The sequence below is a fragment of the Orycteropus afer genome, unplaced genomic scaffold (assembly GCF_000298275.1).
Source record: "Orycteropus afer afer isolate SDZICR_OR568_19922 unplaced genomic scaffold, OryAfe1.0 scaffold00063, whole genome shotgun sequence".
In the NCBI taxonomy this organism is placed as follows: domain Eukaryota; kingdom Metazoa; phylum Chordata; class Mammalia; order Tubulidentata; family Orycteropodidae; genus Orycteropus; species Orycteropus afer.
The window spans coordinates 5,609,619-5,627,181 of NW_006921650.1; the positions used below are offsets into that span (position 1 = coordinate 5,609,619).

Here is a 17,563-nt window from a genome sequence, read left to right on the forward strand (position 1 = left end):
CTTTGCTCCAGCTGCCGCGACTTACCTGTCGGGTCATGAGAGACTTTATCTTTTGCATGTTGAAATCGTGAAGCGTAACTGACCGCAAAGAACTAACAAATCACGCTGAACCACCCGACAGCTGGCCCCGACACAGAGAAGCCATAGTGGCTGATCACGTGAACCGCCAACCCAGGTCATCTTTTCCTTTCTTGAGCATGCTGGGAACTGTAGTTTTCCGGCAACCCCAGGCACCTGCAATGGAAAAAAGAGGGCCGGCCAGGTACTACATTTCCCAGTTAGCAGGACAGCGGGCGTTCCAGTTAAATCTGCAAATCTTGTTCTTTATGGCTATGGCAATTGCTGGTCTTTCCACAGTGTTTTGCTCCGGGCAGCTTGGCTTGGGCAAGACGGAAACCTAATGTATAATCGACCAGACGTGGAGTGTCAGGTATAAACAGTGAGGAGACAAAGCAGACTGACATGACTCCCCTAAGGAGTGTGATGTGAAAACCCCAACTGGTCTAGAGGGGAGAAGCAGGAGAAGGTGAGACTGAAGCGAAAGAGTGAGAACTCAAAGGAAACGCCCTCCTGGAAGTGATCTGAGAACTCGCGACTCTTTAGGTGGTGCTGAGCTAGTCTGAGGAAAGAGGGCTGGTCGGGGTTGTCCAGTCAGCGGCCAGCTGGTTAGGACTGTTCCTTGGTCTTGGCATCCTCTGCAAAGAAAGAAAGGAAGGAAGAAATTTGACCTCCACCCATCATTTTACTCCCCGTGTGATCTATGGCAAGTGAAGCCGGAAATCATGACAAAAATAATAATGAATACACATGTCACGTTAAAGTTCTCAACTTTTGGCAGTTTAGTAAAATTGAAGGAGTTTAATATGGGAACTGTTTGGGACTCAAGAAAGAACATTCCAATTATGAGAATATCAGAACACAAGCAGCCCCAGATTTAATAATAATAAGCCCCGGCACATAACAACAACAACAACAACAATCTCCAACCAGAAAAAGAGGAAAAAAAAAAAAAAAAAGTGCTGTTGAGTACATTCCATTTCAAGCACACAGACACACACACATCAAAAACAAACAAAAACCTAAATAACAAGTTTTTAAAAGGGGATCGTTGGTTGTTATTCCTTGCTGTAAAGTCAATTCTAACTCTTGGGGACTCCATGTGTGCATAATACAACTATTCCATAGGGGTTTCAAGGCTGTGACCCTTCAGAAGTAGATGACTAGGCTTGTCCCCTGAGATGCCTCTGGGTGGAGTCTAACCGTCACTCTTTTGGTTAGTAACCAATTGCTTAACCATTTGTACCACCCAGAGACTCCTTTTAAAGATAAAGGATGTTACATAATTTCCACTTCTTAAATATATACATTGTATATATGTATATGTGTGTGTATGTATGTGTGTGTATGTATGTGTGTGTACATATGCATGTGTGTGTGTATATATATATATATATATATATATATGTTGTTGTTGTTGTTGTTGTTATGTGCCGTCGAGTCGGCCAGAGCTCCCATATATATATGTATATGTATGTATATATATATATATATATATATATATATATATATATGCATGTATACATGGATTTATGTATAAATATTTGATTTATTTAGGACTGAATTTTCCTGAGGTCTGCTAGTGATTGGCCAAACTAGTGGAAGGTGGATGGCAACAAGTCTTGAGAAAACCTTGCTGAATGAAAGTCTCTTGGTAAAGAAGAACCAGCCCCATTTTTGCAGAATGGAGCATCAGGGCTGAGAGACAGTAAGCTGATCTAATTCAGGGCAGTAGCCTGAGCAGTAAAGTAGGTTAAGGACATATTTCTCATGGCCCAAACAGGAGGAGCCTCTGGAAGCTTAAATACAAGCTGACATCTGTTTTGACTGGGATAATACATTTCTAATCTTATAAATGCCAAAGCAGTGGAGAGCTGTAGCCTCTCCAGGATGATGGGACTACACTTCCTGAGCTGGCAATATCAGAAAACAGAACATTTGCAGGTAGAGGTGTAACCTGGCGTGAGGCCCCAGAGAGAAGATGATGCTTCACAGTACTTTAGCATCTTATCAGGTAGACTAGGCTTCTGGGAGGCAGTATTATGGACTTAACTATATGTGAACAAACACTAGCACGAGTGAGGCATGTGTGATGGCCTCCTCTAGCAGCCAGTTCTTCCCTATAAACTGTAACCTTCCCTGTGATCTAATTGCAACAGTAAGGCTGTACTTTCTTCCCCCAGTTCTTCTTAGAACCCACTGTTCTACCTTGGCCTTGACATCTCACCAACTCTCCTCTCCAATTGTTCCTATCTTTGCAAAAACACTTATATGCTGCTGTGAATAAAAAAAAGAGCTCTGGTAGCATAGTGCCTAAGGCATTTGACTGCTAACCAGAAGGCTGGCAGTTCAAACCCACCAGCCACTCCTCAGAAGGAATGTCGGGCAATCTACTTCTATAGTGATACCACCTTGCAACCCAAGGAGGGCTCGCTATGAGTCGGATCTGACTCTATGGCAGTGAGTTCGGTGTTTTGGTTTGGGGGAGTAAAGAATGTGGATGTTTTAAATTCATTTGGCAGACTTTTTGGTTTATGAAGTAAGACCAGCTTTAAGCACATTACCATTGAGTCAATTCCAACCCATAGTGACACTATAGGACACAGAAGAACTGCCGCATAGGCTTTTTTAGGATGTAATCTTTTCTGAAACAGACTGCTACATCTTTCTCCCAGAAGTTACTGGTGGGTCATACTGCCCACCTTTTGGTTAGCAGTGAAGTGCTTAACCATTGTGTCATTAGGGCTCCTTTACCCTAACTTACTTAAACAGTAAGTAAGAACAGCCTTACTTAAACAATGTTGACCTTAAGCTATATAATGTGATGTGAGAGGTAACAGGAAATCCTTGCCCCCCACAACACACATATGCATGTGCACACACTCGCAGCACACACACATAAACTATCCCAGTGGCTTCTGGCAGTCTTTGAAATTCAGTCATCATGGATATAAATTACTTTGAGTTAATCATCTTCCTCATTTAAAATTCAAATATAACTAAGATCAGTAAACAGTAAGGCTTTTTAGGTTCTTTTTATTTGCTTTAACAGCGTGGTAGAGAAGAGCTTCCCAGTGGATTACAGCTGTGATGTGAGATATTGATGGTGGAAGATTTTTTATAATGATTAAAAAAAAAAAAATTCATTGCCACTGAGTTGATTCCAACTCATAGCAACCCCCATTGGGTTTCTGAGGTGGTAAGTCTTTACAGAAGTAAAGATTGCCCCATCTTTCTTCCACAGAGTGCCTTCTGGTTAGCGGTCAAATGCCCTGGCACTGCACCACCAGAGCTCCTTCTTATAATGACAGAACACTTTAAATCATTTTTTTACAACCATATAAAGATTGACAACAGTTAAAGTTATAAGGGAACATCATTTGTATACCTTGCTGTTTAAATCTGCATTCAGACATTGTTCCAGTAGGTAAGACTTCATGGCTATCATCTGCCACTAGAGGGCGATTTGTCATGGATCTGCCTAATAGCACTTTCCCAAGATGTGCTATACAGGCATCACCATTCTTTTTCAGTGTGCCATGCCATGTAGCATAGTGGCTAAGGCTCTTCTTGACTGCTAACCAGAAGGCTGGAGGTTCAAACCCACCAACCACTCCTTGGAAGGAAGATGGGGCAATCTACTTCCATAGTGATACTTTCTCGGAAACCCAAGGAGGGGTCGCTATGAGTTGGGACCAACTCAACAGCGCATAACAACAACAACAACATCCCTATGGAAGTTGATTGCCCAGTCTTCCTTCCGAGGAGTGGCTGGTGGGTTTAAACTACCAGCCTTCTGGTTAGCAGTTGAATGCCTTAGGCACTATGCCACCAGAGCTCCCCAGAATAAAGAAGAGTCCTTGAAATTGAGTAAATTTAACATTAGGAACTACTCACTACATTGTCTTTATTTTTCTCATTTTGCCAAGGACCTAACAAACTTCACCATGGATAAGAATGAGTTTGAAAACTCTGGAAGGACCTTATCTTATAAAGGCAAGTGAAGATTAATATTGAGTAAAAAAGTGTGTGTGTGTGTGTGTGTGTGTTGGTGTGTGTGTTGGTACAGGGAAGAACTTATGTGATAGTTATAGAACTTCCATATTTACTTTATTGTTTTATGAAATCCAGTACTAAGATTTGCTTGCAGTTCTTAAACATCAACTGAGAATCAGAAAATATGGGCCAAAGAGCATTTTAAGTTTCTGAAGGAACAACCTAAAAATATTAATTAAGCACTGTGCTAGGTGCTAAGACTCCATAAATGAATAAGACCATTCAAGAATCGCAGATACGAAAATAAACATATGATGAAATTAGTCTTAATAACAGCTGCAATAGATGTATGTACAAGGTTTAGAGATAGCACAAAGAAAGTTGTATAGTTTTGTTTGTTTTTATCTAGGATAGAAGCTCTTATCATTTTTCTGAAGCACAGAAAAAACATAAAGTGACTGACCTGTGAAGAGAAGTCACATTTCCCAACTGTCACTTATTTTCTTTGCCTATAAGAAGCCCTTGTAGATGAGTAGGATCCTTCATGTCAAATTATTTCCAAACTTGGATTCCAAAATTATTTTCATTCCTTTTTTATTTTAAATTATTCTCAAGAAACTTTCTTCCTTCCTCTCTCATCATTGAACTTCTCCAGTGCACCTTTTCTATTAAAAGTGATTCCTGCAAGGAATACACAATGGCATACACAATGCGATCCATTTCGTGGAGAAGGCTTGGACTAGAGCCTTCTTACAAGTGAGGGTGGACTTATAACTTAGTAAACTGTTCAGACTACTTGCTGCCATGACAATCAAGAGGCCACTGAAAAGATGTAGCCCACACACCACAGTAGAAGCAAGATCTTCTCTGGGTCATTGGTTCACTTCCTGTGATTCAGCTTTGAATATGTGGCCTCAGATATTACTGTCGGCATGGGCTCTTCATTATAATTATGCACAGTCTATGGTTCAGGGTCACTTGGAAGCACATCTGTGCTTTGCTTTTAAAAATAAGATGAACCCACAGAGTCGGTAAGACTATAGTTGCCATTTGTAATCGCAAGCACTTCATTAAGAGACACATTTTTAAAGATACTCTGCTGCTCTGTTGTGATTCTTTGATATAATATTTCCATACATTTGGTGACTTCATGGAGATGTATAACTGTTTAACAGATACATTAAAATACTTCGGTTTTCATAGGAAAGACATTAAATAAAAATTCAAAACAATGGCATAGTTTGGCATGATAGGAAATCAACTTTTTGTTTCTAAAGGAAATTTACAATATATTCTCACTATGAGTCATATTATTTTTCAATGAAGTCACATAAAAGGATATTTTCCTTCATGCAGTTATTAATAACTAAGACTAATTTATAAAATACACTGACAATTTCCAATAATCGCTAAGAAACTGTTGTGAAAATCCTAAGCCTGTATTCTTGCAGAGCATATATGTAACAGGTGTTCCCACTCCCTGTGTCCTTTGTATACACATTCATTCTGTATTCAAATCACAGAAGCAAGAGGTAGGATAGGATCTGTTACCTCAGTGCTAATTTCCCTAGCAAATAAAGCAGCAGCTGCTGGTCCATGAACCAAGTTACCATCAAGAACAGGGCACTGTATGCATGGGACAGGATGCTTTCATGGAGCCCTTCAGCAGCACAGTTGGGGTCTTTCAGTGCAAAATATACCTCCTTCTCTTAGGTAAGGCACTGTATGAACTATATTGTACCTGTTTTTAATAGTGGGCATAAGGTAAATATTTGTGTTAGACTGTAGTTTCACTTGGATAATTGAAGAGCAGCTCAGAACCTTTTAAACAGTAATACACTTTGTTCCAGAGAAACAGCAGAAACATTTGGGAGAATGCTTTCTGATAAATAGATCATTATTGTTTTCTCAGAACACTTATTGCCAGTAGCACTCACTTGGAAAATTAGGACATTAAAACTCTACTGAATTTTCTTCTTTTTACAGTGTTTAGAATTAGATTCAGTTGTCTTCGATGCATTTTATTGTGACAAACATTCTTATAGGTCATGAAATTATGACCACTTATAGTGAAACTCAAAACAATTTTTCAGAGTGGTTTTCTATTATTTTAGTTAAAGATGTTACAAACTGTTGGCTGTGGTTTTTTTTTTTTTTTTAATTATTTATTTTATGAATATGGGAAAAGGTGAAGTTCCAAATTTTATAGTATTTTCTACACAAGATAGAAATGTTTTAGAAAGCATTATTTCTCCAGAATGGCCTTAGTTTTTCTCTTTACCTGATGGCTAGTCCCATTAAACTTCTCTTCTGCACCTTTATATTTTTATCCTTCTCCCCTTTTATTCTTAGACTTAAAAGAAGTTTCTTTCCAATATCCCCACTGTTTTTATTTGTCAACATTATTTTTATCAGATATTCTCTTCTATTTTCCATTCTTCCTATTCATCAGTTGTTTTAAGTCAGGTGAGTTTCTTATTTTGTTTCTATTCAGCACACAGAATTTCAGAAAAGACTATAGCCCTTAAATGTTAACAATTTATCTAACTAAGCAATTTAAGTTTTACTGTCTTTGTTGTTGTTATGTGCCATCAAGTCAGACCCGACTCATAGTGACCCCTCCTTGGGTTTCCAAGGCAGTATCATTACAGAAGTAGATTGCCCCATCTTCCTTCCGAGTGGCTGGTGGGTTTGAACCTCCAGCCTTCTGGTTAGCAGTCAAGTGCCTTAGGCACTAAGCTACCAGAGCTCCCATTTAAAATCCTTCTTTTACTGTTATACTTTGTTACTGTATGCATTGTAAATGTGATTATTATTCAAATTTATACCTACTATAGTACATATCCTACATTTGCATTTTCCATAGTTGTAATAGTTCTAGTCATTATGATGGTTATGTTATCAAATTCAAGCCCACAATGGATTTTGAGTTTTTGAAAAATTAAAAAATTATCATAACTGACTTTTTATCTTTGTGAACTTTCCCTGGCTTTGAAAAATACCATGTGTGTCAGTGCCTCCCTTGTTTTTAATTTTATTGTAAGACTACTGCTGTTATTTCATAAGCAATGTTGCTGTAATTGCCTTTACAAACTTAGAGGCAATTCACTTGAGGAATTAGACTAAAATAAAATTAAAATGTATTTTAGAGAAATTAGTATCATGCTCATAAATAGTTAAAGCAGTATTGCCCAGTAAGATAATTTCTTACTCTAATTTACTTTTTTTCCATAGGTAGTTTGTTGTAAAGACCACAGGTAATGTGAAAATCTTTTTGTTTTTAGGAATATTAAATTTTTGTTTTCTTTATCCTAAAATAAAAGCCACAAAAATGAACCCCCAAAATGAAGTTTATACAGTATATTCAAAATACAACTTCATTATTTCTATTTTCTTTAAAGATGCTTGAGTTTGTTTTCAGTCAACAATAGTTGTGTTATGTTTGCTAATACTGTGAATGACAATGGGGAGGTAAATGCCAACTATTTAAGCTAGGAGGTCACTTTGGTGAAGTCTGATGTTTGTATCAATACAGTGAAACTAGTCCAGGAAGTCTTTTGTTGCTGGAATACAGACAAATTTTGCAGTGGGACTTTTAAGTGTTCCTTAATGTTGGATACTTCTCTGTAATACTATTGCTGTAAGTTTAAGAGAGTCTGTGAAGGGGAGATAATTGCTGTCATTTTATATGGAAAAAAAGGGGTCCTTCCCCTTTCACCTACCCCCTTTACCTCCTGCACCTCCGCTGGGAAACAAGGAGCAGAGATGTTCTATCCCCCGGCCACTGCGGGCAGAGACCTAATTTATATATAGGTGGTGGCAGGTGTCAGGACTGGGGAGCCGGAGCACACCCGGAAAAACTCACCTTGGCTGCCTGGATCCGAGCCCTACTCAGATAGCGTCTCGCAGAGACATCCTTTAGACTAGGCCAAAGAAAAGGGCAGAGGCTATCTTGGTCTCCGTCCCCCTTTTATTGTCTTTCCAGTGACAGCCTTGTAGGGACCCCCGCATACTATCATCTGTGAACGAGGGTAGGAAGCTTGGGTCTGTGCATAGAGATGACATGGAAAGAGTGAAAACGCGTAATTTGAAGAAAGGATTTTTAGCTTTGTGACTGGGCAAACTCCCAAACCTTGTAGTTTAAGATTCCACACGTGAATGCGAGAATAATAATTGCCTTTTTCATCTTACCTCACAATTCTGTTGATGTTCATCCATAAACTAATGCATGTGGAAGGTTTTTTTTTTTTTGAGAAATCTTACTTTTTTTTTATTATCATTGTCATGACAAGATGATGTCTTATTAGTTTTTGCCAAAATGATAAAAGTAAACAAGGACATCTCCAATGACTTCCCCAAGTGACAAGGATAAATTGGCCAGAATGGAATGACCTTAGCTGAATTCCTTAGCTGAAACAAATCTGAATTTTCATATTTTATACTCAAAAAGTATTGCTACTGTTCTTAGGTACTGTCAAGTCACTTTTGAGTCATACTGAGCCCCTGTGACAGGGTGGAACTGCCCCATAGGGTTTTCTTGGCCAATCTCCAGGTCCTTCCCTGCAGAGCCGGTGGGTGAGTTTGAATTGCCAACCTTTTGGTTACCTGTGGAGGTCTTAACTCTTGTACCACTGAGGCTCCTTCAAAAATAATTAATCAATATAATAATATTTAGGAGCTCTGGTGGCATAATGCCTAAGGCATTTGACTGCTAACCAGAAGGTTGGAGGTTCAAACCCACAAGCCACTCCTCGGGAGGAAGATTGGGCAATATACTTCGTAGAGACACCTTGGAAATCCAAGGAGGGGTCGTTATGAATTGGATCCTACTCAATGGCAGTGAGTTTAGTTTGGATAATAATATTTAATTTAATCCAACTCATAGCGACCCCTCCTTGGGTTTCCGAGGCAGTATCACTACCTTGGTTGGGCAATCCTACTTCCGTAGTGATACTGCCTCGGAAACCCAAGGAGAGGTCGCTATGAGTCGGGGCCGACTCGACGGCACATAACAACAACAACAACAATATTAAATTATTAAAAATCAAAAAAGTAAAACCTGTGAAAGCCGAACCTGTGTAAGGCAGAAACCTGCCAGAGAAAGAAAACTCAAATATTTTCCACTAAATAGTTGTAGAAAAGTGACTGCACCCCATGAGAGGCAGAAAACTTCTGAGACCCATCAAAACAAGGCAGTCCCATGGAATTCCAGCTGTAGGAAAATTGAAAATAATAACAAAATACAATTTAATAATAAAATTTAAGTTCCATATAAGTCCAATACATGGACTATAAAAAGGAAATTGGAAATTTATCAATTTCATAACATTTCTTTTATTGAGGTTCATTTGTTAATATCAAGGTTAGTCTTTTAAAATCAGCAGTGTTAGTCCTTTATGTTTTCTCATACAAATACAAAATAACTCTTAAAAAATGTCTCAAAATGAAGCTAATTTTTTTAAATTAGTAAAACTATTGTCTTGACAGCATAAATTCATCACATCTGTACTGGGAAATATATCAATTATAAGAGAATATGTTTCTAAATGTAGAGGAAATAACCAGTTATCTGTTTATTCCCCAAAGTTCACTACAAGTATGGATTGCATCATATCACTAGGTCCATGTGTTTTCTGCAAAATGAAGAGTTTTTAGGAGGCTGAAATCAGAAACTGTATAAAGAAAATTATATTCCTTGCTGACATTCCCATAAATTGTTATCTATAATTTATCTGATAAAAAAGGTATAGGCAGTCTGTAAGAAAGAACTATTGTAACAGCTGTGCTATCTTTCACTGTCATACACACATTTGAAAACACACATATTTGAAAACATTTAACTTGATATGGTATTCAGAGATATCTGTGGCAATATATTATTTTAGGTATGATGCAGTTTCTAAAATAACCCAAGGAACTAGTTTTTCTCCCTTTAAAAATTATTGAGAACACCATATAAAATATGATTTTCTAATAAAGTAGTTTCATTTTGCCCTGGGCTGCCATATTTGTTTTTATATTAAACAAAATTTGCTTTCTATTACTTTAGTCATAAACTCTCCAGTGTTTTCTTTTTTAAGATTCAACATTCCAGTTCAAGATCCAAAAGCCATGAATATTTCTATTATAGTGATACTAGTAGTCCACAGACATACAGTGCCTCCCTAGCCAATTCCAGAATATTACAAACTCAATTTTTTTCAACTACAGCTATAAGAAAAGTTGAAGACAAAGAGTCCTTCCAAACAAATAAAAAACAAGCATGTACTTCTGTAATGATTGCCCCAAGTGATAAAGACAATTTGGCCAGAATTACATCAGATCATCTACATCTCAGTCTAGCAGTGGTTTCTAGGTTGAGCTGTGAAAGGTCTTGAATGGACCAATAAAGTCAACGATCAAACTGCTCCTTGCCAGAAACAATTACTACATTTTACGGCAGCAGCCATGCAACTTTTCCCAGTGCATTTCCAAAGCAATGATTTGGATTTCCACCACCCCTTTTGATTTCTTTAGTAGCAAACACAGAGCTGCCACTTTATTGAAGGATATTCTGTAGGGATTGATGACAATTCCGTGGACTAGAAAACTGAGACAATTCTTAAATATTCACTGGACCTCTCTCAATTAAACATAGGTCCTAACCCTTCAAGGGAGCTCTGGTGATGAGTGCCTAAGGCATTTGACTGCTAACCAGAAGGCTGGCTGTTCAAACCCACCAGCCACTCTTCAGAAGGAAGGTTGGGCAATCTACTTTCGTAGTGATACTGCCTCAGAAACCCAAGGAGGGGTCAATATGAGTCAGATCTGACTCTATGGCAGTGGTTGCCTTTTGTGTTACCCCTTCAAATGTAGATAGCTGCTACCCTAATAAAAGCATTTCAGGATGTCAAGGACATAAACTGAGAGTAGAAAGATGCCTTAGACCTTATCTAACCTAACATCCTTTTTTCACATAGAAGAAAGCTAAGGTGCAGAGTAGTAAAATGACTAATCTCCTTCTTCTCTACAATCCTCTTTCTCTTTGTTAGAATTCCTAATACCTAGCTCCCTTTTTCTAATAATTCAAATTAGGAACAACTCCAAATTTAACATTCTTGTACTTTCCAGAAAAGAACACAGAAGCAAACTCTCATACCTTGCAATCTATTTGTTATTATCAAGATCATTAATATGAATGTACAAGTACAGTCCATTATCATAAAAAAAAGTAAGTCGATCACAAATACACACAGAGGGGTCTGTGAGACATTTCTTTATTTTTTTTTTCTATGTAGTTACCTACTTTCTAGGCCATATAGTTCATTTCATTTGAATGGGAGTCTCTTTTCCCTCTAACCTGTGCACATCTTCCTGTTTGTGTTTCCCTCCAGACTTATTTGCTCTAACAGCACTCACTCCTACAAGGTAGCCAGAGGCCCAAATCACGGAAACTTTGTTCTCAACATTACCCTGGTAAGGCAAAGAGAGACATTTACTGCAGGTGGAACTTGGCTCTTCATACAAACAAGCCTACATCTTTCAGTTTTTTCAAAGAAATCATCTGCAAAAGACAAAATTTCCCACACTTCCCTTTCTAATACAGATTGCCTTTCATGACATGATTTGTATAGACAGAATTTTTAAGTCTCTTGAAATCCAGACTTTCTGGAGCCATCAAAGTTGAAATAATGCACCTGAAACTATTGCCCTGAGGTAATCTTTGAACCCTAAACTTTGAGCTGAAATTGGTCTTCTGAAAGCCATCTTTAAGTCAGACACTGATTCAGCTTAATCAGGAAAGAACATTTGCCTTGCACATTGTGATCTTTTAGACTATCTATGTGTAGTCAATTTTGGCAAAAGTAATTCCAAAGGTAAGAATAGAAGCTATATTTTAAAGTCTATCAGTAGTTATTTTAACTGTTCCGCAAGAAAATGCTGTATAGAATCCTGTATGTCCACAAACTATTTTGTAAACTATTCTGGCCCTGTTTCCATGACAATATATGTTTACTAGAGATCAAACGAAAAAACCAAACTCACTGCCATCGAGTGGATTCCAACTCATAGCAACCTCTTCTTGGATTTCTGAGGCAGTATCTCTACGGAAGTAGATTGCCCAGTCTTCCTCCCAAGGAGTGTCTGATGGGTTTGAACTGGTCAGCAGTCAAATGCCTTACCACTGTGCCACCACAGCTCCTGTTACTAGCGATAAGCTGGGGTGTAAAAGTTACAAAAGGGTCTTACTTCTCTGGAACATTTTTGACTCTCTAGTTGGAAATGTTGCCCTAGTTTGCAAAAATGAATATTAAATAAACTTCAATCAATTTCTATTATTGTCTTAATATTATTTTTGCTTTAATACTTGAATGCTCAAGCTTAAAGATTCCTACCGAGTAGGTGTGAAGCAATCAAAGAGGATAAACATTTCACATATGGGGAAATTGAAATTGTAAAATAATTGTTGTATTTTTAAAAATCTAAAATGCAGCAATCAAGAAGGATAAATATTTTATGTTTGGAAAAATTGTAACTGTGGAATAATTACTGTATCTTTTCGTTTGAAAATGAAGCTTGTGGGTCTGTACTTGTAAACTGATCCTGCCTAATAATGGTTTAATGCTATTCTTCTCAGCATATCTACATTTAAGGCCCCGGCTTAAGGGAAGGAACTTCCAATAGTGAAATATCAAGCCATTCAGAAGGTTTAGGGGGACATTCTTGGGAAGCAGTAGTTTTGCAGATCATATAGCTTGATTAGGATATGATATGATTCCCACATTGATAGAGTCAATGTTAATAGAAGCCAGTGTTTTAAAGGTTTTCACTGGACTTTAGAACTAATAATCTTTCCTAGTTCTCCTTTTCCCATTATTCTTTAACAGCCATAGATAATAACTTCTGCTTTTCCTTTTCTCTGGCCTTTAGAGAAGCTATGCAATCAGCTGCACTCTTTGGGTGGAGTTTTTGAAATGCAGAAGGTTTCAGAGACAAATATTTACCTCTACACACAACTGGTACTAGAATGGTCAGTAACTGCAAGTCTCTCTTCCTTGAAAACAGGTTCTCTCTGCAGTTGCCCCTTTAGATTGTGAAATGTGGCTCAGAGTCTTCACAGCTTTCCTTTCTGTTGCAGCAGGCACTTGCTCAGGGCTGACAGTGACGGTACCATCACACACTGTCCATGGCATCAGAGGTCAGGCCCTCTACCTCCCTGTGCACTATGGCTTCCACACTCTGGCTTCAGACATCCAGATCATATGGCTGTTTGAGAGACCTCACTCAATGCCCAAATATTTACTGGGCTCTGTGAATAAGTCTGTGGTTCCTGACCTGGAATACCAACACAAGTTTACCATGATGCCACCCAATGCATCTCTGCTCATCAACCCACTGCAGTTCACTGATGAAGGCAGTTACATCGTGAAGGTCAACATTCAGGGAAAAGGAACGCTCTCAGCTAGTCAGAAGATACAAGTCACCGTTGATGGTGAGTCCACTATGAGTATGCCTGGGCAGCAGGGTAGCATAATGCACAGTAAAGGCTCAAGCATCTAAATGACTTGGGCTTTAGATCCTGGCTCTCCCACTTTGGGCAGATTAACCCTGAGAGGTCAGTGTCTGATGGCACTAATAACATCTACCTCAGGAGGCTTTCTGAGGATTGAATACAGCTTTGAGTGTAAGCATTATGCACAATGCTCAGCAAAATGTAATGAAGCAATAAGAATAACTTATTATTTGTTTGCCTGAAAACTGTTAAGTATAAAGTTGCTGGTATAATGAGATGTAGGAACTCTTATTTGCTCAGTAACACCCTGGGAAGATTTTTTTTTTTTTTTTTTTTTCGGTCACATGAAAATTTTTATTTTGGTAAACTGTTTGGGGCAGGATGAGACTTACATAAGAACCATACTTAAGGAACAAGTTGCTGCAAATATCCTCTGAGAGGTACTGGGGTCGACTAACTTTCAGACATTTATTTTCTTTATTGAAGTATGTAAGTGGAATACCTTAAATACATTATGTCCAATATTCAACTTTGGATTTTTTCCTCTAAACCTATAATATTCCCCCAATGTAGTAAATATCAACTCTATTTTATTGATTGCTCAGGCCAAACACAATGGAGTTATCATTGATCTCTTTCTCTCACATCCAGTTCACACTAAAACTCTGTCAGCTTTACTTTTAAAATACTGACAAAGTCCAACTACTTCTCACCACCCCACTATTGCCCTGCTCAACTCCACTGTCATCTCTCACCTGGATTATGCCGTTAGCCTTCCAGCTAGTCTCCCTGCTTCTATTCCTGCCCCCTGCAGCTTAAAGTCCTCCAGTAGCTTTGTATCTCCCACAGAATAAAAGTCAAAGTAGTAGCAATGGCATATAAGACCCAACATGAACTCCCCCATGTACCCAGCACCTAGCTGACTTCTTTTCCTGTCTCTTTTCCCCTCACACATCTTGTTCTTCATAGAAGGGACCACACACATACTTCAGGACCTTTGTATTTGCTGTTCAATCTACCCAGATTGCTTTTAGCCTGGATATTAGCATGGTTTCCTCCATTCTTTCTTTTAGGTTTCAGCACAAATGTCACTTAACGTATCATTTTAGCCTTTCCTGACCACCCTATGTAATGAGTAACCCAACTCCCCCAAACACACACATATACACTTTATCTCAAATTCTGCTTTGGACTGGGCAGATTAAATATTTTTATTTGCTTATTGTTTATTTCCCCCACCTAGATACAAGGCCCATATGAACAAGGACTTTTTATTCTTTGATGCTTTCTCCTCAGTGCCTGAAACTTTTGCTGTCTGCCTTTTCGCAAGTGTTCAGTAAATGTCTGTAGAAAAACTCACTGTCAGTAGAGAAGCCTAGAAGGCTGGAGGGGAACGAAGATGCAGAATGGGGCAGCAGATACCTAGAGAGTGACTTTAGAAAAAGAAGACGTATCTAGAGAGAGTTTTGATGACATTTTCCTGTCTGGTATCCTGTCTCCCCACAAAACTTTTAATATAACACCCATTACTTGTTAATGTGTAGTAAAAGTTGGATCTGTTTAGGATCTTGATAGGCATTTATGGCCAGAGAGAAATATCTTCTTGGGAAGTACCCACATTTTGATTGTACTATTTTAGGAAGTGTGTGATCATAATACCAGTGATACTTCTATCGTAATACTCTACTATTCTAATGATTGGTTCTCCTCAAACAAAGCTGTTGACATGCTACCTAGATGACATATTTCATCCCACATATATTTTCACACAAAACACATTGTGAAAGCAAAGAGAAAAATACAAGTTTTTTCTACATAATAAACATACACACACTCATTTTTCTTTTAAAATTGTCACACTGTAAACAAGTCCCTTATCTTGCCAAGAAATAAAATGGATTAAATTAAATGGAAGTCAGTTGATTACACCTACCTTGAGAAAGGCTGGTGGTTTCAGAACTCCTCCACTGCCCTACTAGTTGTCTTTCAACTAGTTCCTTTCTCCTTAACTTTCATTTTCTTCTATCTTCTCTGAGGTGATGGATTGGGTCTGTCTATACTATAATGTGGCAAAATGTAAGCACAGGTCACAAGTTTACTTGAAGGAGATGCACCATCCCCAATTAGAAACTTCCTAGGAATTCAAAGCCAAAATGTTGGTGCCAATCATCTGTCCCTTATGTATTACCTCATTCTGTCTGTGTCCTGTGATCATGCATAAACCAAAACCCACTGCCTTCAAGTCAATTCCAACTCATAGTGACCCCCATTGGATTTCCAAGGCTGTAAATCTTTATGGAAGTAGATTGCCTCATCTTCCTTCGGTGGAGCAGCTGACTACCTTTTGCTTACCAGTCCAATGCCTTAACCACAGCAACACCAGAGCTCCTTAATCATACATAGAAATAGATTATTAAATAGAAGAGAGAAACATTGTCAGATGAAAAACCCTCTTCATTTTGCCACTTATTGCTATATAACCTCAAAGATTAATGAAGCTTGCTGAAAATAGTTATGTATGCTTATATAATTCCTACCTTTACCCATCAGTTCTAGAATCAAAATTCAAAGGATAAATATTTAGTCATTCTTGGTAATTTATTTATTTAGCAAATAATACTAAATGTCTACTATTCAGCAGGCTATGAAAGAAAACTATTTTCCCATGACTTGAAGTTACAACAGGAATTTCTGTTGGATTTTTCTTTTATTTCTCTGTTTTCATATATATGTTACAACATATTTTATCCTATTTTCAGATTGAGTCAGTGTTAGAAATGTAGGCTTTAGTTTGTTAAAGTGACCAACATAATGTTGCAACACAAACATAAAGCAATTAAAAACACTTAACCAAGTGTGCCCATAACCATATATAGAGTTAGCGGACAGTGTTTCCACATGCATATTTGTATGTGCTGTAAGAATGTCCAGGGGTATAGTAGAACTGACAAGGGACAACTTTGTGGTGGCTTCTTGGCCACAGCCAGCTACCTGAAGGGAGTGAGTAGTTGGACCTGTCGGCTCGGGACCATGGTCTCAGGAGACATCAAGCTCAATTGGCATAACATACTACACAAAAACATTGTTCTACATCCTACTTTTGTGAGTAGTGACTGGGGTCTTAAAAGCTTTCAACAGGCCATCTAGATGCAACAATGGGTCTCTTTTCATCTGGAGCAAAGAAGAATGAAGAAAACCAAAGATGCATGAAACAATTAGTCCAAGGGACTGGTAGACCATGGGATCCTCAGCCTAATTGACCATGAGACTAGAAGAACTAGATCGTACCTAGCTACAACTATCAACCACTCAGAGGGGATTGGTGTGGGAGATGCTGGATAGAGTGGGGGAACAATGTGGAACAAAACTCAAAATCATAAAAATAAGACCAGGTTTTCTGGTCTGATAGAGCCTGGTGAGATCCCTGAGACTGTGGCCCCTAGCTATCCTTCAGGTCTGGAATTGAACTCACTCCTGTGGCTTCCAGCCAAACCATACACAAGCATATGGGGTAAACATTTACATCAAGTAGATATACTACTGGGAGTGATCAGTCATGGGAAAACAGAAGGGCAATGTTTGCACAGGGAGACAGCTGGGGGACAGGGGGTAGGAGTGAATGGGAGAGAAGGACACAGCAAAGAGGTAACTATGGGGAGGAAGCGGGAAGAGAGCTGTTACATTATGCAGAATTGCAGTCAGTGTCATGAGACAAAATGTGTATGAACTGCTGTATGGAAGATGAATTTGCTCTATAAACTTTCACCTGAATCACAATAAAAATTTAAAAAAATAAAATAAAAATAGAAACACATAATTAATTCCCTTGCATAGAAGTAAAAGTAAAGGGTGTATGTGTGATTCTCTAAGGCATTCCCTCAGTTCTCCATGTAGTATAGCATATATGAACCATATATTTGCAGATGGTGCAAAATAATTTGGGTTCCTTACCCTACCCCAACCAGCTAGCTGCTGCTGCAACATTACAGAGAGTCAAGAGAAGGGGAAACCAAAAAA

At 38.4% G+C, this 17,563-nt stretch overlaps 1 protein-coding gene across 1 annotated transcript in view; it reads left to right on the forward strand.

Annotated features, from left to right (window-relative positions):
• The first annotated feature begins 5,687 nt into the window (after positions 1–5,687).
• Positions 5,688–17,563, forward strand: part of HEPACAM2 (HEPACAM family member 2) — a 50,206-nt gene continuing 38,330 nt past the window's right edge. Inside the window, exons 1-2 of the mRNA XM_007939853.2 lie at positions 5,688–5,766; positions 13,175–13,525. Coding sequence (XP_007938044.1) covers positions 5,688–5,766; positions 13,175–13,525 — 430 coding nt within the window. The remainder of the gene's footprint in view (positions 5,767–13,174; positions 13,526–17,563) is intronic.